The sequence below is a fragment of the Cebus imitator genome, unplaced genomic scaffold (assembly GCF_001604975.1).
Source record: "Cebus imitator isolate Cc_AM_T3 unplaced genomic scaffold, Cebus_imitator-1.0 Scaffold444, whole genome shotgun sequence".
NCBI lineage: Eukaryota > Metazoa > Chordata > Mammalia > Primates > Cebidae > Cebus > Cebus imitator.
The window spans coordinates 1942612-1966007 of NW_016107759.1; the positions used below are offsets into that span (position 1 = coordinate 1942612).

The 23396-nt window shown below is 59.0% G+C and overlaps 1 protein-coding gene across 2 annotated transcripts in view; it reads right to left on the bottom strand.

Moving 5' to 3' along the window:
* Positions 1-23396, bottom strand: part of KCTD5 (potassium channel tetramerization domain containing 5) — a 25852-nt gene continuing 2456 nt past the window's right edge. The window contains exons 2-7 of one of the 2 annotated variants that reach the window (XM_017511221.2): positions 12178-12286; positions 10148-10239; positions 8329-8424; positions 6499-6624; positions 3853-3911; positions 1-1757 (exon numbers count right to left, since the gene is read on the bottom strand). In XM_017511221.2, coding sequence (XP_017366710.1) covers positions 3867-3911; positions 6499-6624; positions 8329-8424; positions 10148-10239; positions 12178-12286 — 468 coding nt within the window. In that variant the 3' untranslated portion in view covers positions 1-1757; positions 3853-3866. The remainder of the gene's footprint in view (positions 1758-3852; positions 3912-6498; positions 6625-8328; positions 8425-10147; positions 10240-12177; positions 12287-23396) is intronic. The other variant, XM_017511222.2, reaches the window with a different exon arrangement.

The following is a 23396-nucleotide window of genomic DNA, read 5'->3' on the forward strand; positions in this document are numbered from 1 at the left end:
TTGATTCATAAATACACAATTTTATTTGCTATTTCCAGGGGAAACTTAGGCATTAAACTGTAAGCTGATAAAATACAATACCTAAAAAAGTATAAAAGTATAAATATCCCCTTAGAATAAATTTTAGTGAATTAAGTCTTAATATCTTTAAATTAAAAAAACCAGAAGCCTATCTACTATGTCAAGGTCAAAAATCAAACAGCGCTAAGCGGCCAGCGGCTCCCCAGAGAGGACGCCCAGGATCCCCAGTGGCCGCCTTCCCCCAGGCTCTGCTGGGGAGGACAGGGTCGGCCGTGGCTAAGTCTGCCCTCTAGAAAGGCTTTTATAAATCGTTTAAGCCAAACATTTAACAACATACAAGAGACCTTACAAAAAGGAGGAGGTAAGTCCTAATGCTGGAGAACTGGTTAATCAGGTGACTGGCAAAGAGGATGAGGTCGAGGCAGGAAGTCTCCGGAAGCACTGGACACCAGACAGCGTCAGCGCCTCTGACCCGCACGCAGGCAGCTGGCGGTCAGTCTGCACAGCGCCGCTTGGGAAGCCAGAGTTCCAGAAGCCAAGCGCTTGGAGCCCATCCTGCATGCCAGGTCCCCAGATTCTGACAGGTCCCTACAGCCAGCTGAGAAAGGTCTGTTTTCAAAGCATGCGGGCAGCAGTTTCTACAGGAATCCCAGCAGCTCCCAAGTCATGGTGGGCAGAGCCCGTGCAGGTCGAGTGAAGTCCCAAACGTCCCAGAAAGAGAGGGAAGGCTGCATAGTTATACCAAGAAAACGAGAGAGCGGCGAGGGAGAGGCATTTGTGATGCTCTGTAAACATCCCGGGTTTTCACCGTGACCCAGACCTTTAGCTCCAGAAGCCAGCACACAGGCCTCCAGCCCAACCTCTATGCCAGGCGCTACAAGGCACTGACGGGCACCAGCTCCCCGTGGGCCTGCGGTGGGAGGCTGAGGCGACACCGCCGCCTCACGCTAACAGGTGGAACAGATCCGTCTCCACGCAGCAAACCCTGCGGGCGTTTCCAGAGTAGAAACACTGGGGAGTCTATCCACACGGAAAAGGGGCACAAAGTTCTCTCGCCTGGAAAATACGAATAGAGAAGCCTTGACTGTCCCGGGCTTGGTCAGGCAAGGCCGGAGCCTGTGTCAGAAGGAGGCCCGGCCTCGGAATGGTGCCGGGAAGCAGTGATGACGAAGAAGCCGCCTTTGTCAGGAGCTCTGCGAGGTTGAGAGAAACCAGCGGTCCCGCCCGGGAGGCAGAGCAGACTCCCTGACTGAGACTAGGGCCTGGCGGCCGGACCAGAGGCCACGACGCACGGGACGCTGACGAGGCTGCAGCCGCAGCCTGCCAGTGAAGCCCAGGCTGCTTTTCCAGACTGTGTGTGTAGCACCAAGAACGCTTCCTTCACACGATCTTCAGGATCGAGCAGGCTGACCTGACTGGGAGCGTCTGCCTCAGTCCCACGTGGCACTTGGAAAAAACAGAGCGAGGCCCCCACCAGAGGCAGCGCCCACCCAGCCGCTGCGCTCCCCCCACTTGGGGACGTCTGGCTTCGGACAGCTGGGCCGTCTCTCACCACCCACCTCAGAGGCAAAAAAGGATTCACACCCAGATCTCTAGAAAAATGATCAAAAGCAGGTTTCTTCTCACAGCCAAGCTTCCTGGACATGGCGGTTCATTGCTTCTTGGGAAAAAGTAAATCATTTCTTCAGCTGTCAATACTGTGTCCCTCACATCCTTGAACCTCGTTCTTGCAAAATCTGAAAAACACCACATGCAGAAAATGAGGACTCAGGCCCTGGACCGGGGAGGTGGCCCTGACCAGGCGCCTGCTCCAGAGAACAGAGCCCACAGCCCCAGAGTCAACTCGGAGGGTGGCGGGGGGGTCCGAGCTGGGGAACCAAACACCACTGGCCAGGGTCTTGGGGACTCAGAGGGCAGGCCCAGGACCTACACTGGGGGACCGGCGCATCTTCAAACCCCACACAGGGAGCACTCACTGTGCCCGGCGGCCCCTCCCAGGCCCACCTGACAGGTGCTAACGGTTGAGCCTCTTAGCCTGCTCAGTCCTGGGCCTCAGACATGAAATGCTGCTCGGCCCTGGGGTCCCTCAGCAGCCCCCGCTCCCCAATTCAGGGACCCCTCCATTTCCTATTCCACTGTAGCCCCCACCCCGACACCTGGACCCTTCTAGGGATGCCCCTCACCCAAGCCCTCGGCCCTGCACCTGGCCCCCCACCTTGTGTGCTGGCCCTGCCCGGATGCCGCATGGAACACCCACCAGCCCTCAGAGGCCCTATCCCAAGTGCAGATCACACTGTGGGCATCCCCTCCTCATCGGACCATGTTAGCTCTGCAGAGCCCACTGCCCCTTGGCCCCCTGCCCTCCCCACCCTCTGACCCACTCAAAGCTCTTCCTCAGGGCACCCTCCCCACTTCCCTCACCAGCCATCCAGGAACCTGCTAGGCTACCCCCAAGTCAGGCTGCCAGCTCCTCAAGGCCTGGGCCTCTCTGAAGACAGGCTCAGGCACTAGCCAATGCTGCTGAGCTGAACTCCCACAATGAGCCACAGCAGCCCCAGGGACCAGGCGGAGGGAACCAGACCAGCCTCACTATGTGCACCCACAGCTGTCTCCAGGCGTCACGTGAGGGCTGAGAAACACCTCATGGGGCAGCAGCGCCCAAGCCCTGGCTGGGCACAGCCTCGCAGAGGTCACTGCCATGCTGCACTGACCAGAGAGTGGGCAGTGGTAAGGGGTGCTTGCCACCCCAGGCTTCTTCCGAGGCTCTCAGAGGCCATGTCCCCTGAGCTGCTCACCCTGAGTCTGACACTCCACCCCCAACAGCTCTGTAGTTCGCAGGTGGGTGCCCCCGACGCTCACTATCCTGGGACACTCCCAATCCGAGGCTCCCACTCAGTCTCCTGCACCTCAGGGGGAGCCCGTCCTGCTGTGCCAGCGGCAGCACAACCCTCCCTGGACCAGGGTGATTCCCAAGCTCACTGGGATGTGGAAGTGACTCGGGGAGACCATTCGGCCCTCCTGGTGATGTGCTGAGCCCTGGGCCCTCACCAGCCCCATGTAAAACTCAGCAGTGCAGCAGACAGGCCAGGAGCAGCGTGGCATCCGGAGTGCCCAGGAGCCCCGACAGCTCCCTCCTGATGATGGCAGGAGACCCTCCAAAGAACTGCAGTAAAAGTGCTGTCTTTCACCCTCCTGAGGCCAGGGGCAGCATTGGCTACCATAGACGGAACCTGGGGTGACACCCATGTCCTCTGGACACACTCTTGCCCTGGGCCATCTTCCACAAGGTCTAACTGCAGACACCAATCAGGGGGCCCTCGAGGCTGCAACCCATGGCCAAGCACACCAACAGGCAGGTCTGGGTGGCTGAGGGGCTTGCAGGACCCGGCTGGCCTGGAAGGCTTCAGCACAGCAGGGAGGCGGTGGGCTTTGGCAGCTGAGATCGGGGTCTGCTGTCTGCTGCACTGGTCATGACCCCGTAGTCCTGAGCCTGTGGCCTGAGCCAGACAAGAGGGTCACCCACTAGGGCTGGCAGTGGGAGTGGCACTCCCCGCCCATCCCCCAGGAGGGACTCCTATGTTCACGCCTACTGAGGTCCACAGCCTGGCCTGACACTGGTGCCCCCCACTCATCCCCACTAACATCCCAACACTGCCCCTGGGCGCCTGCCCCACAGGCACAGCCCCACCCCCACAGGAGTGCTACTGTGGGTCTACAGCCGGCACGGAGCGTGGTGGGCTGTCGTCAACTACAGGCAGGGACAGACACACAGGGAGGGTCTGCGTCAAGGGTCAGCTGGGGCCACAGGGTCAAGGAGGCCACAGAGCTCACCATGACATTCACACTTAATCTGAGCCACTCCCTGGGTGCCCCTCGTCCTCGTCGTCACTCTGGCAGCGTGCAGCGTGCAGCGGGGGAGAAGACAGGCTGTCAGGATGGTGTGGGCGGGTGCGCGCCCTGGGCCCAAGCCCCCATGGCCGGTGACCTCTGGTGAGGCCACGCCATGAGGGAACACACAGGCTCAGGGGCTCCGACACTTCTCAGAGGTGTGGACTCCCCTGTGTGAGGCGGCCTCGTTTCGCCATCTGGGCTGGCTCTGTCCCAGTGCTTGCTGAGGGGCTGAACCCTGTTGTCCAGAGGCGCCTAGCCTCTGGCCCCACTCCCGGCAGGCGGCTCTGGCCTGCCGCCCGGGGCTACATGGACCCCATTGCATTGGCCCCACTGCTTTGGGAGAGAGGATGGGGCCCTGCGTCAGAGGATTAAGACTGGGATCAGCCACGGGGGCAGTCGGTGGATCTACCCATCGGATGTGGCTATGGGATGGAGCCCCAGAAGCACTGGGGAACCCCCTCCTCAGCCTCACAAGCACTGCCCGACTCCAGAGAAGACCCTGACCTCTGCCCAGGCACTTGCCCTGGCTGATCTGAGCCCATCTCTCTCTGTTCCTTGGGAATAAACGGTGGCCCACGTCTAAGTGCTGTCAGTGAGCTGTGCAAGTCCTTCTAGCAAGTTCCTGAGGGGCTGGTGTGGAAAGCAGGTGTGCTCACGTGTGGACGGCCTTCACTGCAACAGGTGCAACCCCTTGCTCCCACCACCGCTGACCGAAGTGGGGGATGGGTGCCCAGCAGGGCCAGGCCACACACACTGCAGGGACACTGGGGACGAGGGCCTGCAGACCATGCTGCCCCGCTTAGCCTGACCACCCTCAGGTACCCCCATCACGGTCCTCCAGCTCTGGCTCCCGCAATTCCCCAGGGCCTTCTGAGGCCCTGGCCTTAGCTCTGCCTCCTGGGTGCTGCTGACAACACCCCCGTCATGAAGCCGCTGCGGCTGCCCCACTTCAGAAACAGGTATTTTTGGAAAATGAAATAGGGTCATATTCTCTACTGCAAAGGGATTTGGGGTCATGCGTGGAGCTTCCTTACAGCACAGAGCATGTCCTTTCTGCAGCTGCCAAGCCACCTGAGGGATAGGAGCCCTGGGGAGCTTGGTTATGAAAACTCAGCTCAGAAATAAAAAACTTCTAAAAATAAAACCATTTAGAAAAGAGCCCCACGATTGCTCCAAGGAGAGAAGTGCCTCCTGGTGATGGAGCTGGGGCTCAGGGAGCCAGGGGTCGCCACCTAGGCACCAGACTCAACTGGAAGAGCATCCCCAGGCCTGGTGGTGGAACCCCAGCTTCTAGCCCTGCTGTTGCGCATCAAGCCTGCCCAGCCTACACTGCCCTGGCCTCGCGGCAGCAGCAGGACTGACCTCTGTCGATAGCAAGAATGCAACGGGCGGCCCACGAGGGAGGCCCTGAGCCAGGACAGTCACCTGTGGTGGGGAGGCTGCCGTGACCGGGCCACAGGCCTCCGGGAGACATGTTTTGGTGGTCCTGCCCCTTTGTTCCCAAGCGTATACCTCCAAAGCCCGAGAGGCTCACGGGTACAGTCCTGGGCTGCTGGTGGCTGGCCAGAGGCCCCCGGCCAAGAGTCTGCGGTTGTTCAGGTGTCCCTGGTATAATCCCACCGGTTAAAAGCCTTCCGGTTCTGGCCTCTCATGGCACCCACTCAGAATACCCTTTGCCAAAACCCTGAGCCTTCACCAGGGTCAGTGGTGAGCCCAGGGCTCACACCCCAGGCTGGCTGCCCGCAGAGCTGGCCCCACCATCCAGGCTCTCCCAGACCCATGCAGACCCCAGGAGTCCCCAGAGAGCAGGCCACTAAGGGCTCTCCAGCCACCACCTGGCTCTGGGGTCTGGGCGCCCTGCCAGGTAGAGCTGGCTCAGGTCAAGGCCGGAATCTGCTCACATGGATGCATCTGTCCATCTTGGAGCCTCAACCTTTAGAACATGCCCAGAGAAAATGCCACCAGAATGGGTCACCCGTGGGCAGGGCCATGGGGCCATTCTGAAAGCAAACAAGGCAGGGATCCCTATATTTCACCCCAGCTGCCCAGCCCTCAAAACACAGACAGGCCTGAGCCCCTGCAGAGTCTGTGCCAGTGCTACCAGGTTGGGTGTCACACAGGGCCCACTCTGTGCAGCCTGAGAATCCCAGGGCCGGCACTGGCTGAGCCAGGGTGCCCACTTGGCACTCAGGAATGGCCCAGACTCCCACCACAACAGCCGGACCCCCATGTCCCTGAACTCAGGGATGGCTCCAGACCCCCACCGTGACAGCCAGGCCACAGTATCCCAAGTCCTCACTCACATACCAGAGGCTGTGCCCTGGGAACAGAGGACTCTGGGTCCCCTGAGACACAGCTCTCAGTGGCATTCCTGCAGGGGCTTATTGGGAGCCTGTGTCTAGAGGCCTCGTCCCACGGAAGACCATGCCTCCGGAAAGTCAGCAAGGCCACCAGGGGCGGGGATGGGGGCTTGATGAGAATGGCAGGAACAGAGGAAACTGAGAGAGGGAAAGAGCCTTCCCCACCCGCCTGCAGGAGGGCTTGCCACCTAAGCCTGCCCCAGGCCGGAGCCGTCCCAGCACTGACCTTGGCCTTCTCACTGGGCTCGCTGGCCGTACCGTATGGGGTGTTGTGCAGCTCCTTGGACACCACACAGAGGAATTCGGCTTGGTCTTCGTTTCCATAGTTGTAAGAGGAGCCGATGCTGACCAGCTGCAAGGGAGACACAGCCTGAGATGCAGCCCAGTGAGGTCTGAGAGAGACGCAGCCCGGCTGACACGCCCAGGCTCAGGATGTGCCTGCCACTGCAAAAGCCGCGAGAAGACCGCCAGCGCTTGAGGAAACCAACGGAAAACAAATTCCTGGAACACTTGCATGAGCACACACAACGGCACCCCACACCGTGGCAGGGCACGGGCCAGCTCTTCCTCTGCAGGGACACCAGGCTTTCCTTGGCACTTCCAGATGGGCAAACAGGGGCCGCTGCCACTGGAGAGGGAACGCAGAAGGGTCCCTGAGCTGGGTCGGAGGGAGGGGGGCAGCGGGAGGGGAGTGGAGGGCAGCTCTGAAAACCTGGAGGGAAAAGCAGGGAACTTGGCTGACGGGACCAAAAGCCGCCGAGGAGCCGTGCTGTCCTGACTTCGGCCAGGGCGGGTCTGACGCGGCCGGCTGGGCACACCTCAGGCCACTCTAACCTGCCTCCCTCGGAGTCAGACCTCGCTCCCTCCCAGCTAGAAAAGTCATACGGCAGTGGCAGAAGAGCAGAGGTGCCAAACGGGGATGACCCTGTTCTCGGCCCCCGAACTGATGACAAAGCTTCCCAGGTCCCCAGCCCCACTGAGGGACAAGTGGGAGATGGGGCTCGCTGGGTAGGAGCTATCTCTGTTCCTGCATGAGGCTCTGGTACAATTCTGATGAGGTCAGAGCATGAGAAAGATGCGGCCACCAGGGCACGGCAGTCCAGGCCGGCGAGCTGCTCCATCAGCACAAACACCCAGAGTCACCAAGCCTGGGGGTCCAGCATGGACAGTGGGACATAAATGTCTTTAGTGACATTTTAAGGGGAGCTCCAAGTACCCTACAATGTGACATATTATTTTGAAAGACTCAAAGGAAAGGGACACTAGCTGAGCCTGTCACTCCCACAGCCTGGGATGGCCACCGGGCCATGGACAGAACCTGCCCCAGACAGAAGCAAGTGACAGAGGACATTCTCACTGTCCCCACCCTCACTGTCTGCCTAGCATCAGGAACAGCAGGAACAGTGGCACCCAGATCGTGGGCATGGGCCCCCAGTCAGAGGCCATGCCTCACGTGTCCTGAGGTCCCCAACAACAGGCCACAGTGCCACAGCACAGCAGCTCATGCAGCACTCGGGTGGCTCCTGTAGAAGCTGCTGGAGAAGGCAAGCCCTGCACAGACCCCTCAGGCCCACCCACCACAGCTCGGCCAAACCAGAGCAAGAAGGCAACGGGGACCTGGCAGTGCCTTCCCGCAAAGACAGGAAGGGCGTCAGAACATCCATCTGCTCCACTGGAGTGAGCTGCAGGGGACGGGGCTGTACTGGGTGCTGGGCCAGCCAGGAGGCTCTGGGGACGCCAATGCCCCCGACACACAGAGGTGCCAGGTGATGCCCAGAAAGTACAGTGCAGGAAGAATAGGCTGAGAACGGCTGCAAGAGACAGGCCAGGGAGGAGGGGAGGGTGCGGGGCAGGGCCTGAGACAACTCTGCCCACCCCGCCCAAACTCCCATGGCTCTTCCAGTGGAAACAGGACACAGGGCACCATCGTGAGCACCCCCAGAACTGCAAGAGGATGCCAGCAGCAAAGCCCGCATTTCCAGGGGCACTGAGCCCTGAGCCAGTGTAAAAGTTCAGCTGCAGCGTGGCTGCCATCAGCCTGGAAGGGGCCCCTCACCTGCTCAAACTTCCAGCCGTCGGACATGGTGGACACCATCTGCGTGAGCTCCTCCTCCTGGCACTGAAGCACGCGGTACACATGCTTCACGGGCACCTGCAAAGACAACGGGCCACACAAGTCCCGCTGCTGCCTGTGCCCAGCCCACCCCGGCAACCCGGGGAGCTGAGGTCCACTCTCCAGTTCTCAGCGTAGGGCTAGCGGCCCAACACAACCCTGAGCACATTCACAAAAGCAAAACACGAGGCCCGAACAGCTGCTGTTTTCTGCTTCCTTGTTCGCCTCCAAAAATATTTCTATTTCTAAGTTCCAAAATAAAATGAGTCATGTTCCTGAAATCCCAAGAGCACCTGTGGCTCGACATGACGACACGAGAGCGTCCATTTCTGCTCTGCACGCAGGAACCACGCAGCCCTGAATTCCTGGGCAGGGAAAGGCTCTGGCAGGCAGGGATCTGGGAACGCGTGCCAGACAAAGCTCACTCCCGGCTACAAGAAAAAGGCTCCTGAACCCGAGCAGCAGCCTGGACTCAGGCCTCCCCAAGGCTGAGCCGCTTCCAGAGCTCATCCACCTCCTCATCCCCCACCTGCCTAGCACGCTCGCTGTGCCCTCCAGGCAGCTGTGGTCCTGGGAATGACGGCGAGACACCAGCCCGCCCACCTGCATGGAGCTGCTCCCCAGTGAGCGGGGCGGCCCCACGTCCCAGACACAGTGATTACGGAGGCTGCAGACAGGTCTGGACGGAAACACAGCAGTGAGGAGAAGGGGTTCATGGGTCTTGGATCCTTGACTTTAAGGTAGTGACTCATGCCAGGGATGCATGAGTGACAAAGGCACACAGCGGTCTCGAGGCCACATGTCTGAGTGCCTTCCTCTGCAAGGGGATAAGATACTACTGTGTCACTGAGAGCCTGGACTGCAAGGACTCTCCACCTGCATCGTATTCCCGCTCACCTGGGAGACTGGGGCAGGGGGTGTCCACGCAGCCAGGGTCGCACAACAGGGAAAGAGGCAGACTGCACAAGGTGACCAGGGGCGCAGGACACAGCTCCTGCCCCACAGACAAGGAGTCCCTCCAAATCCCTGAGTGGCGCCGAGGGAGCTGCAGCAGGATGGGGGACTAGGCAAGTTGCTAAGTGGCCAGCTGCCCTGAGCGGCCAGGCTAGGAGCCTCTGCACAGGGTCTGGGGCTCTAAGGGGACCTAGCCTGCAGCTTCTAATGCAGCTACACCCGCAGTGTGGCCCACACCCGCTCCCAGTGCCTTTCGGAGGGAGCTGAGCTGGGGGGGCGGGCTCAGCTCTCGGGGACAGGAGTGACGCCCAAGGCCCAGCAGGCACAGCCCACTCCAACCACCTGGGCTCCCTGGGATGCAGAGGGGCTGCGCTGGCTCTGAGAGGCCTGCCTGGGGGACCCGCCCTCTCTTCCCAGAAAAGCCAGGGTCCTGCGGACGCCCACACAGAAGGATACAGCCCCTCTGCTGTCTCCCTCCTGCCATGCTGGCCTCGGCCCTTGGCAACCCTCTGCTCCCTACCAGATGCCCTCCCCTCCCTCATGGGGCCCTCCTGCCCTCCACACGTCTCCCATGCCCAAGTCCCCTGCAGCCATCCTGGGCAGGCTGGACGGCTCCTTCAAGGGACCCTGGGGAGAGGCTGGTAGCCAGAGCTGGCGGCCCGCAGGGCAGTGACAGGACAACGATCTCAGGGTGGGAGAGCCCCAGTCCACAGGCCTCATGTGGGAGGTGGCTGGTCGGGGGATTGAGGGGGGAGCCGCGCCTCCACACCAGGCCATGGAAGCTTCCAGCATCAGTTACTTGGCTCACCTGTGATGTTTTGCTGTCTCTTTCTCTAATTTTGTCCTTTACAAGTTTTATTAATGAGGTGATATTATAAAACTCTGCTTCCTCCAACACTCCTGGAATAAACAAAAATAACTTGTCTTTACCAGGCCAAACTAAACCAAAGAATCCATGCTTCACGGCCGCCCCTGCCCCCGTCCCCGCCCCCGCAATGAGGACCCGGCCCAGTGGGAGCTGCTCAGGCCCCATCCTAACAGGCTTCCTACAGACGCGTCGGCCCAGCGGGGCTCCCAGGATTACAGGTGGAGGGGCTGTGGCGAGAGGGCAGGTGCGTGGACTAAACACCTCTTCAACAGGTCACCCCAGACAGCCTCGAGTAACCTCAGGTGACCACCTGGGTATGGAGCCGCTGGTTCCACACAGCTCAGCGCATGTCTACACCGAGGCCATGGCGTGCTGGGGTTTGGAGCTGGCATTTTCCCTCTAAGCCTGGAGGCTGATGCTTCCTGCTGCGAACCTGCTCATGGCCACACCACTGGGTGGCGGGCCGTGTGGGGCTCAGGCCTGTGGCCTTGCACATGTGTGTGAGTCACCTGGCACCTCAGTTTACCCCATTGAAAGAGAAGACTGTGGCTGACTGAGGGTCACTTCCAGCTCTTCCCAAACACTGCCATCTGTAATGTGCCGTATTTAGGGACTGCAAATCCCCTTGAAGTACTTTAAAGAGCAGAATCCATAGGCCGTCTTCATTCCTCCAGGACCCCAGAGAAACCCACACATGGGACATGGCAGCTCAGGAAATCACCCAGCGACCTACATGGGACAGGGCCGCACAGGACAGGGCCAGACGGGACAGAGCCAAGGGGCTCAGAGTCACAGGCTTCCCGCCTCCACATGGGCCCTGCACAGCCTCTTGCTCTAGCACTGAGGGTGTGGCCTGAGGGCTGCTCACTCCGGTGGACGCTCAGTGCTGGGCTTCCAGCCTTAAGACCGGCTGCGTCTGGGGCTGGTTAGAGGGAGGCCAGTGAGCTGGGGCGGCAGGCCCTTGGTCTGTGTCTGGCACCTGTTTCTGAGCCAATCCCACTGGGGACAGACTAAGATAAATCGAAACTTGGACTCGAAGGGCTCCGAGGGCGGCCCAGAAACTTGGCGAGAGAGAGTGTGTGAAAGACATCCCCTGCCAAAGGACATTAAGTGGGCAGCGTGGGTCACAGCCTCAGAGCAGGGGCAGGGAAAGGGCTGGGCCACAGCCCGTCAACTCCATGCCCTGCGTGAATTTGGAGGCAGGCAGACACCAAGGCCCGTGGGCCTAGAGGAAAAAAAACAGAGTGAGAATCAGCAAGAACCAAGACATGCTGCCCAGCGCAGACTGATGTGCCTACACGGGCTCAAGGGAGCAGGCCCTTGCCTGCACAAAGCTGCCCAGAGACTCTCAGCTTTCGGGGCGCAGCCTCCGGCTCCTCTGAGCCAAGCCAGCACTGCAACACCCAGGCAGGCCAGCCTGGGCCCAACGCATGCAGGCGCTGTCCCTGCACCACGACCACTTGGAATTATCACGGCAGCCGGCAGTGGCAGGCACCGTCCAGGTGACGGCACAGAGATACTCACCACCCTTGGGCTGTCCTTGAGAGAGAGTAGGCCAGGGCGCCAGGGCCCTGAGGCACACCATGGGCGTCAGTGGGCATGTCCCTCACACCCCCGCTCAGACTACCTCAGTCACAGCAGGGAGAAGCCCCTCGAGGCCTGTGTCACCAGCCAGAGCCTGGAGAAAGGCAGCCATCCAAGGTGCTGCAGCCAGGGAGGACTCCACGGCCACGGTGGTCCTCACACCTCCCTGCCCAGCAGCTGTGCCAGTGCCTGTGGCCTCTGGGGAAGGTCAGCCGAGGAAGCGAGGGGCCTAACCACCAAAACATTGGCCCCAGTTTCGGAGCACAGGGCCTGCTCCTCCATGGGGGCCCAGGCTGGCGGCGAATGCGTCTTAAGTGGAGCCCTTGGCCCCTTGGTCGGGCCTTTGCCCCCAAAGCCAAGACACCTGTGCACAGAAGTTGGCTTACCTTCCTCTGCGAGGTCTTTGTTAATCACCAGCTTGCCGTGTCTCAGGTAGTTCAGCACGGGCCCAAAATAGGTGGGGTCTCTGTCAATTAAATAGGCACCGGTTTCATCCTAAAGAGAGCAGAGCACGGTGAGTCCTCCATGAAAAGCCCATGGACCCTGGAGGTCCACCGAGGCCTGGCCACATCAGGGGGCCTCAGAGGCACCGGGTGCCCCAGGCCTCTCCCCAACAGACCTGAGCCTGCGGCATCTCAGGATGCCCGACGGTACGGCCACGTCCTGCTGCCTACAGCCTGACCCTGACCAGACACCACCCAGGCCTAAGGTGAGTCCAAGTCTCTCCTTATGGAGACGGCCTGGCTCTGTGTCTCCAAGGTGAGGCCACTGTGCCTGGGATCTCTGTCCTCACAACTCCAACACCTCTAGAAAAACACACGAAACCTCACCCAGATCCTCTCCCGGGATGCCCTTGTGGGCAGGGCAGGGGCCTAGGGATCAGCCGCTGAAGGACGCCCGATGGCCACCAGCCTGGGCCTGCCCTCCTTGTGCCCAGGCCCTCCCTGGCCGATATCCAGGACTGGGAGTGAGAGGGCTTCCTGCCAGGGGTGGAGAGCTCACCTTCCAGCAGAGGCGGCTGCTCAGCAGGCCCCGAGCCAGGAAGGCAGGTGGGAGGCCCACGGCGATTGCACCCAACAGCATCTGGGGCTTTCCCCATGACCATGACTCACCACACAGTGCCCTCGCCCTGGCTCAGTGTTCACAGAGGCCAAGCTGTTTACAAAACAGACCCCTCGGAAGGTGTCCTCACGCACCCGGTGGCGGGGCCCCTAAGAGGCACTGCCCCTGCCGCCACCACGGCCATCTCAGTGTGGGCAGATACCCTCTGGGACCTGGGGTGCCCCACACATCACACCTTGCGGCCCCTTCCACAAAGCACAAGGCCCTGTGGCCCGGCTGTGAACACAGAACAGGCGCTAAGATGCCCCAGGCAGCCCCTGTGGGGGAGACAGAAGAGGCGGTTTCTGTCATCTTAGCTGGACCCAGGCCTGCTTATTGGCGACACATCTGATCGGGGATACGAAGCTGGCACAGCCCAGCTTCCACAGGGACTCAGACCTTCCTGTGTGGTTCCTGCTGGGGCAGCTCCTGCCTCTACCCAAACACCTGCAGGGGTCCTGCTCCCACCTGCCAGCCACTCCCACAGGGGCTGGTACCTGTGGGCGTCCTAAAGGGCAGGGAGTTGAGGGCTCCCTCGAGAAACACTGTGCAGCCTCCCAGAAAAGGCCTAGGGCCAAGCGCTAGAGAGAGAAGCAACCCCACACTCAGGAGGAGCAGGCGCAGCCCTCACCAGAAGGCAGCTCCTACGGGGCCCTGGGCCGGTGCTGGCCACAGGAATGCCAGGCTCAGAGACACAGGGAGGCCAAAGGCGAGGGCCACAAAGCATGGGGCTGTGCTAGGACCCTATTTTCATCCATGGACAAATACTGCCATTTGAAAGTAGTAAAACCTAGCGGTATCCAGAGACTTGTCCCAAAGTCCACCACTGCAAAGCCGTGAAAACCTGCTCTTCTTAGATCAGAGGGGCTAAACTGAGCTTTGTGGCTGAGATAAAATCAATTAGAGCTCCGGACATGGGGGCGCTGGACCTGGAGCCACAGTGATCCTCTGACTCCCCCCCAGGGTGACCCCAACCCCACACAGACCTGACTCCATCTCCTTCTTCCCCACCCACCCCCAGGACACCCCAGCCAGAGCCAGCCCCAGGCTCCCCACCCCTGCAGACTCCACAGCTCTAAAGTAAGGAATAGGGCCACAGGGCCAGCTCCCAGGAAAAGCACACTGGGGGTCCTGCCTATCTGGTGAAAAAGGGACACCATTTCCCACAAAGGGGCCCAAGTCTGCAAGGCAGCCAGTGCTGCCACCCCAGTCCAGGGTTCCTCCCCGCCCCCACCATGTAGAGCGAGCACTGGTCGCGTGACATCCGCACACCGCCCAGCTCAGGAATTATTCATGGCTCACTGCTACCTCGACAGACCGCTGGCAGGAGGTCAGGAAAGATCAGATAGGGTGGAGGCTTGCCTCTGCCCAGGACAACCCCAGAGAGCCCCCTCTTAGCCATGGAGGCCTCCAGGCCTGGCCACCTCAGGCCTCAGTTTCTTTATGAGCAAAATGGGGGCGGGCGCAGCTCATTTAGCTCAGGGCTGCCACAAGCGCCAGGGCCCCCACCCTGTGGCAGGACCTGGGCGCTGAGCCGTGACCTCTAGGCCTGGTCAACATGCCACATACTTCTCGGGCCCTGGGCCGGTACAAGAGCAGAAGGAAACGTGCCGGGTGGCCATCAGTGGAAACCGCATGGCAGGACAGAGGAACACAGACAGGACCGAGGAGCTGACAGGGCACTGGGCGTGCTGGCACTGGGCTCTCCTCGAGATGGGCAGGCGGGAGCAGGCCAAGGCCATGTCTTGGCCAATCCCGCCACTGGGAAGGGCCGGCTTTTCCATTAACCAGCCCCTTTAGGAGGCAGCTTTTGTGGCTGATGCCTTGAAGAAACCCCTGACCTCAGTCAGGCCACACCTGGCCCCGAGCAGTGATGCCAGCAGCAGGCCAACTAGTGCGGCTGCTGCCATAACGCCTGCCTCTGCAGGGAGGGAACAGGGAGGAGGCAAACAGACCCCACTTCCCACATCACAGTCAGCATGGCAGGGGAGCAGTTGGGCAGAGGGGCCATGCTTCAGGGGCCTGTGGTGGATAGTGGGAGTAGCACCCACTTCAGGGACCTGGCTAATGGCATAGCCACTGCACCCACCCCACTGAGGGTGCCAGGCTCCAGGGCCGTAGGAGGAGGCTCTGTGTGGGGCTGCCTGGGCTCCTGCTCCATGGAGCAGGCAGGAGCCCCCACACCCTCGGCATAACTGCAGCGGCCCAAACCACAGCCTCAGGGATCCCTGTGCTCTTGGGGGCCCAGGAAGGCCCCTCTGCCCTTGCAGGCTCAGAAGCACCTGCTCCAATCTGGAAGCAAAATCGGGACCAAGCCCAGGCACCATGAACAGCAGCAGGAGGCAGGCAGGTTCCTGGGCAGAAGGGGCAGTCCCCGGTAAGGAGGACTGGGAGGGCCTGAAGGCAGGGGACTGGCTGTCAGTCTGGTGGACCAGAGTGGGGACTTGTGGTGCATTTTCCGGGCCTACCCAAGGACCAATCAGCATGTACTTCCTCCCCTCTGGGGTCCATAAGAACCCTGCGCTCAGCCAGAGCAGGGCAGAGGATGAAGAGGACAGGGACAAATGGCAAATGGAAGACCCGCTGCAGAGAGAAGCTACCTCTCTGCTGAGAGCCAGGAAGTCAACAGGTACCTGGCCTGCAGAGAGGAGCCAGCCAGTCTGGGGCTTCCTCTCTGCTGAGAGCTACACACTGAACTAGCCGACCTGCCTTCGGAGAGGAGCTGCCCCTGCGGTCTCCTGTGCACGGTCCTAACACTGTTAAAGCTTCTCTTCGCCCTGCTCACCCTCCATTTGTCTGCTACCTCATTCTTCCTGGATGCAAGACAAGAACTTGGGCAAAGGTGCTGCGGGCCACAGAGGTCTCTGGCCAGAAAAGCGACACCCTAAAGGTCCCGTAACAGCAGGGTTGGGCACATCCAGACATGGGGACATGGGGCTTCCAAGACCAGGCTCGCTAGCTGGAGCCATGGCACCTTTTCAGGGTGCCTGAAGAGAGACCCTGCCAGCAGTGGGAGTTCAGGCCACAGTGGCTGGGCTCTATGCAGCTCGTCTCAGTCCCTGGGGCCCAGGTTCCCCACAGAGGGCCCAGGAAGCCCGGATGCACCTGTGTGGGAACCGCAAGCCACAGGGACCTTCCTGATATGCTTTCCTGCAGCCTCTGGCTCCAGCCCACCCCTGTGCTCAGAGGCCAGCAGACTGGGTGCCAAATACCCAGCCATCAAGGGCAGGGGAGGCTGGGCACCACGGGGGACCCCACTTGCATCCAGTTAAGAGGAGACTTTAAAGGAGCAGCCCCCGGAAGACGCCCAGGAGTCCAGATGCTTGTTGCCAACCTTGCTGGGAGCCAAGGCTGCAGGCCAGGGGAGCAGAGAGAACCCTACCTGCGTCTACCAAGAACCTGCCATTCTGGAGCCTGCCGGCCGCTCCACACCCCCACCGCCCCTGCCGCCTCCAGGAGAATGGGCCTCAGATAGGGCCCCCACCCCTATACTCCTCCCACGTTGTTCAATTCTCTCGGCCCCAAGACCTCTGGGCCCTGCAGGACATGCCCAGGCTCCGGAGAGTTGGCATGCCAGGCCTGCAGCTGCCCCCACAGCCCTCTCCCAGAGTGGCACTGCAGAGCCCTGTTCGGCCTGCCCCAAGACCACCCAGACCCAAGAACCCAGCTAAGCCGCAGGACACCAGAGGCTGAAGAGCGAACAGCAGGCTACACGCTTGGTTGGAAATTCCAAAACTGGCTTCTCTGTGGCAGGCCTCACAGCTCTCTAGCCGTTTCTTCCCGTGGGTTCCTTCTAGCTGAGTGGGTTTCCTCAAGAAACAGGCCCTGTCTAGCAGAAGGCAAAGTCAGGGACATCCACGCCAGGGCGGGGAGGAAGTGGCGTGTGGAGGTATTGCTGTCACCACTGCGCTCTTCAAGTGCTTTCAATGGGAGATGCCCACATCCACAGAAAGTGCCAGGATCTTAAACCAAGACCCCCAAATCCCAACAGGGTTTGGGTCTTGCTGTGGCCTGACTCACTTCCATGCACACAGGCGGGGCCTCCCTGTTCCAGCTCAGGTGAGCGGCGTGCTCCATGTCAGCCTAACACGCTTGGGGTCTACGTATGGCACCAGCCCTGGCCGACAGTGCCCAGCCCAGGCGTGAGGGCCTCGGCAGCTCACTGCTGGTGTTGGGGAGGTGGCTCAGTAGCCTCCACCCTCATGCACAAACAAGAAAAAGATATGGAGCATGAAAAAATGGGAAATACAAAACACACAAAATTCAGGATATAGTCCTAGGCTCATGGAAGCAAAGGCAGCTAGGTCACCTCAGGGAGGTTTAGAATAATGCCTGGGCCAACCCAGGCACGGCCCTTGTGGTGCCCGCAAGGCCACCAGCAGCGCCTGCCCAAGTGCCTGCGATGCGAGTACGGAAAGGTGCCCGGCGGGCGTGGTCACGCCTCTACGACTGGGGTGAGGGCAGGCGACCGGGAAGCCGGCAAGAGCTGCGGGCCAGGCGCAGAGCTGCTCTTCCCCAATTTCTTGGGCCTCCTGTGGCTCACACAAGCAGCACAGGCTGCACTCCTATCTCGGGAAGGTGCACTGTGTGTTTTTTGTAAAACAGCCATGATTAAGACTGTTTTCTTGACACGTCATTTCCCTCATCTTCCCCGCATCTCACTGAATTGGCATCTGACCTACTTGTGCCCGGGCCCAGCAGGCTGGGCTGAGCCACCCATCTCCAGACGTCGCAGCCTTCACCCAGAGCCACCGGCCATAGGCTGGGCAGGGCAGTTTCCAAACCACAGAGAAGAGAGGGACACTGGGCACGCCAAGAGCAGGAGCCAAGGCTGTCTCCTGGAGAGGAGCGCATGGGAGGCAGTGCTGAGCAGGGCACACAGTCCCAGGAGACGGAGCAAGACCCCGCACACAAAGCTGACTGCTGCCCACTCCCCAAGCCCACAGGCGGCCAAAGCCAGACGTCGGGGCAGGAGAGCAGTGTCCAGAGAAGTCTGGAAACAAGTCTGGCCGCTCTGCTCATCTCGTCACGCTCCGGTAGCAGCTCTTCACCTGCCATGGTGTCGCCCAGCCAAGCACCGGGAGAAATGTGGGGGTCCCCCAGCACCCCGGGGCCAGGTCCCTAATGCAGCCGGCAGCCTTGAAAATGGCAGTGAAGGCCAGGCACAGAGGCTGACCCCTGTAATCCCAGCACTTTGGGAGGCTGAGGCGGGCGGATCATGAAGTTAGGAGTTCAAGACTAGCCTAACCAATATGGCAAAACCGTTTCTCTACTAAAAATACAAAAATTAGCCAGGTGTAGTGGCGCGTGCTTGTAATCCCAGCTACTAGGGAGGCTGGGGCAGGAGAATTGCTTGAACGTGGGAGGAGAAGGTTACAGTGAGCAGAGATTGTACACTGCACTCCAGCCTGGGCGACAAGAGGGAAGTTTGTGTCTCAAAAAAAAAAAGAAAAAAGAAAACGGCAGTGAGGAATTCGGGTGGAGACCGCAGGCTCTCACGCCAGGTTCCGAACTGAACATAACCCTGCTGCCCGCCCCTCCTGCAGCTCCCAGAGCTCCACACAGAGGACCGGCCCTTGTGGCTCTCACTCCTGGCGCTGAGAGACATGCGCCACCAGAGTGGAGTGAAATCAAGAAGGTGCAGTGCCGTGAGCCAGGCTGGGGGGTAAACTCAGTCAAATTTCCCCACGGAAATGTCAATGTGAAGGCATAGAATTCTCTGTTCACCAACATCTGCAATCAACCTAATGAGAAATACTTAGTTTTTACTCTGAAATTATCCATTTCAAGTGACTGCTTCAAATTCGCACACAAAACCTTCACCTCTACTCTCCCTTCTGTTTCGTTTTATGCAGCTGTGTCGTATCCTTGGCCCATCAGAGGCCTTTGATGTCACCAATTACTACTGCGCAAACAGAGGCCAGACACCAAAGAGGCTTGTCCAAGGCACCCAGATTCAGAGAGCAAGGTGGGGCCGGGGACATCCATCAGCGTATGTGAACACGAACATCTAGGTGGCATCTTCCCTGGGGAAACTCCAGCTACAGAAAACCTGCAAACGCACCGCCACAGATCCGGGCCCCCCAACTCGCTGCCCAGAGTAAAACCACACGCAACAGAAAAGCAACTGGGAGCCGGCACAGGTGGGACTGTGACCACGGGGCTGGGCTACCACGCAGGCTCCCTGGCTGAGGAAACCCCAACACAGTGGTCCTGGAAGGCCACAGTGAGGCCTCCACAGGTCCGAGTCTGTAAGCCCCCCAGCTCCAGCACCCTCCACGCTGGCTGGTGGACAGCATCAGAGGACACTGCAGCCAGGGCCTCACGTACTGCCCAAGCCCTCTGGCCAGCTGCCCCCAAGCTGCCGCCCTACTGTCCTCCTTTTAGCTGGCCTCTGCCTGCTCCCACACATGGCCGGGCAGACAAGTTGGTGCCGTTCTCCCTTCTCGACTGGAGCTGAAGGGCAGGCCTTGGCTCCTCTGCTCCCTGGCCGGCCCTCCTCCTTGCTTCGGACCGCCCAGCACCCAGCAGTGCCTGTCTCCCGCAGAGCTGCCCTGAGAGACCACTAAGGCCTGTTGGCAGCGGGAACTTGACCCAAGTGTCACCTCCAGAACTGCGGCCACCAAGCCTAAATCATAAAGCCAGGCTAAAGCTTGTGGAAGCCCAGCTGCTGCAGAAGCAAGATCCCACCACGACCAGGATGGTGCTGGGCAAGACACAGGCACACACTCCCACTCAGAGGCTTTCTGGAGGCCACAGGGCCACCCCAACACACACGGGCATGTGGCAGGGAGCCACAGCTAAGTTTTTCAAGCTAGAAGGTCTTAGGTTTCTTCCAAGAAAACTCAGGGGCTGCCCAGGAAGCCCTGCCCTCCCCACAACACAGGGTCCAGCACCCAGAGGTGGAGACTCGCCCTCCGGTGGCCTGAAATGCTAGGGTCAGCCAGAGCTCTGGGTGGCAGCAGTGGGACTGGTGGGACGGGCCGCTCCTGGCCACACACGCTGCCTCCAGTGCCACACCCAAGGCCGACAGAGCTGAGTGTGGCGAGAGGTCAACATTAACAGAAGTAAGTGCTTCTGCGAGAGAGGAAAAGCATTCTTGGTATACCCTTTCTAAAAGCAAAGTACACTCGGGCCTGTAATCCCAGCCTTTTGAGGCTGAGGGAGAAGAATCCCTTAACCCAGGAGGTGGAGGTTGCAGTGATCCGAGATCACACCACTGCACTCCAGCCTGGGCGACAGAGTAAGACTCCGTCTCAAAAATAAATGAAGCCCGCATGGCAGAGCCTCTCCTTACTGCACTGACCTAGCACCAGGCATGGGTGGGGGCACCACATTCGTCATCTTCAGGAGAGCATATCACCCTTACTTTGCAGAGGAAGAAACTACAGCTCAGACGGGCAGGAAATCATCCCACATCACAAAGCAGGTCTGGGGTGGGCAGAGTCCAACCGAGGCTCCCCAGTCCAAGGAAGATGCTCTCTCACACTCATCCCAGGCTAGAATGTTCTATGTGCTCTGCAGTCCAGGGAGAGCTAGCCAGGGCAGGCCTGGGAAGAGCAAGCATGTCCCAGGAGAGAGATGGCTTGCTGGTACCTTTGCTACAAGGACCCCTCCCATGGCGCCAGGCAGTCAGCTCCTTCCCCAGACCTTAAAGACCATGCCGGGGGACTGATGATTTGGGGCATGGAGGGGACCCGCTAAAAGAACCAAAGCGCCTACGAGTGTGTGAAAAGGAGTCCCTGAGAGTCTGGTGGTTAACAACAAGGCTGGGGAGAGACCAGGCAGCAGGTACTCCCACCATGGCCACTGCTCTCCGCTCTGACCCCGGGCCAGCCGTGGCGAGGCTTTAGGCCTCACTCCACCTTGACCTTTCATAGAGAAAATGGCCACATGCAATCCGTAAGCAAAGGGGCATCTCTGCACTCCTGGAAAACTTTACTTGCAAAAACTGGTGGGTGGACCAGTTTTCTGACTGCTGCTCCAAACCAGGACTAGCCACTGCCCTGATGGACGACAGCAACTGGAGGCCGAGTCTGCAGTGGCAGAAAGAGGAACCACCCTGCAGTGACAACATTTCCTCCCAGCCACCCACACACGTCCAGGCGAGAATGCCTGAAGACCGCGGGCCCATGTCAGGTGCCCGAAACAAGCTCTTCCCAGGAAGGCTCAACATTTTTTTCATTTATTCTTTCTAGCTAGGATTTGAACGCATCAGAAATGTTCCATTTTATCACGAAAGGTGAGTCCGTTTCTCAGGAATTTATGGCACTGACTCATGGCCTAAGATCTAAAGGCTTCAAATGAGCACCTGCTGAAGAGCCCAGCACAGTTCTGCTGAGGATCAGCACCTGCCTCAGTGGGGAGGGAGTGGGGAGCCCCCAGCACCGTGGGACCATCGCTCAGGGTCAGAATAGAAGATGACTCGTGGACAGAGCCAGATCCTCAACTGAAGCGTGAAACAAAGTCCATCAGCGTCGCAGACACCCACTCACGGCCTCACACTGAGGCCGCTGCAGCTCTCACCAGTGCTGGCTACACAGAACATAATCTGCCATCCCCACTCAAGGTGATCCCCCCTTCTCTTGCCAAGCAGCTTCAAAGACAGCGCTCCTGCCCACATCCCATCACTTAGCCCTGTCTCTAAAATTCCTTTCATAGCTTTCCCACCCTCGAGGTCTTGCCAACACCAAGTGCACTGCGGTCAGAGGCACCGTGACTGCCCCGCCCCTCAGAGATCCTTCTGATGCCACCATATCTGCAACCCTGAAGCCGGGACAACGGCCCTGTTCAAAGGGCAAAAGTTCACGTGCCGTTTTCTCCAGGCCTGGCTCCGCTGCAGGAACCGAAGCCTCCTTAAATCCTCCTCAACCTGAGTGGTTTCCAACCATAAGGCAATAGTATTTCCCGATTCCTCTGAACTCCTGAATTATCCCCACACTAAAGCAGGAGCTGGTTCAGCTGGCAACAACAAACCCGACTTTGTTTTCAAGAACGCCTATAGGCCAGGGACCATGCAATACAAAAGAGGCCGAAGCAAAAAGTCTTTGGGAAGCTGTATTCCATCTGGCCTCCCCTTAGGGACACCATGGAAGAGAAAAATGACCTAAGAGTAGATGAGCAGATGCTGAAATGCACAACACAGCCACAGTCCTGCTGGAGGAAGTCCCAGGGGGAAGTGAGAATTCACACCGGGCTGTCTAGAAAGAGAACTTCCTGACAGCAAGAGGGCCCTTGGGACAGCAGGGTAAGGTTTGGAAGCATGGGGCATGACAGGTGGTGGGTCCCAAGCTGGACTCTGAGGACTTGGTTGAGGCAGTCACAGCCCTGAAGCTTAGATGTGGGGCCAGAGGGCAGTCAACTCAGCCCCTTTATGTGCACGGCATTCACATCCTCCCTAACAACCAGTCAAGAGCTCCCTCCCTGCCGGTCAGGATGCTTTAGCAGGGTGCTCTCCCAAACTCTCAGGCACCCAAAGCTTCTGTGGTTTCTTGGGAGCTCTTCCCCCTTAAATCTCCCCACCCAGCTCCTATCCCAAGCCCCACATTCTGCAAGCCCAGGTGCTCATTACACACTAGTCTAATGCCAGGCAGGAACTCTTCCATCCATGCTTAAGTCCAGCTCTAGGAATATTGTTTCATTAATCTGAACTCTGCGGTCAGGGCTTGAAGATTGTTTTGAGGCGTCTCAGTCTGTCACCAGGCAGGATTTCAGTGGCTCGATCTCTGCTCACTGCAACCTCTGCCTCTTGGGTTCAAGCAATTCTCTTGCCTCAGCCTCCCAAGCAGTTGGGACTACAGGTGCGCACCACCACGCCTCGCTAATTTTTGTATTTTTAGTAGAGACGGTTTCATCACGTTGGCCAGGCTGGTCTCAATCTCTTGACCCTGTGATCTGCCCGCCACGGCCTCCCAAACTGCTGGGATTACAGGCCTGAGCCACCACACTGGCCCGGCTTGGAGATCTTTACAGGTGAATCAACATCCTGTTTATTTTCCATTGTGTAATTAACGGCCTCCCACTCCTGACACCCCTTCCCCTCCTCCTCAGATTCCTCACTCAGGATTTAATTATCTAGGAGGAATCTCCTGGGACATTCTTTCATCAGAGCCACAGGAGAAAAAAACTAAGATATGAAGTATTTTACACATTTCCTCATTTGAGGTAAAACACTTTGGTAACACGACTAATATGAATTAGCACTACTCTTTTGACAAATTATCTGTGACTAAAACTAACCTTATTTACTCCAATTATTTTATGACACAGAGACTGTATCTGCTATATTACCTACATGTTCTGCATTTCAGTTTTACAATTTGAAAATCAAATGTGATTAAATGGGATGACAATTAAAAGAGCAAGTACAATACAGACATATTTGGAAAGATTAATTGCACCCCCCAAGGAATTGATTCCTACAGTAAAACATAATTTTTAATCAAGTCTTTTTTCTTTTTTTTTTTTCAGATGGAGTTTCGCTCTTGTTACCCAGGCTGGAGTG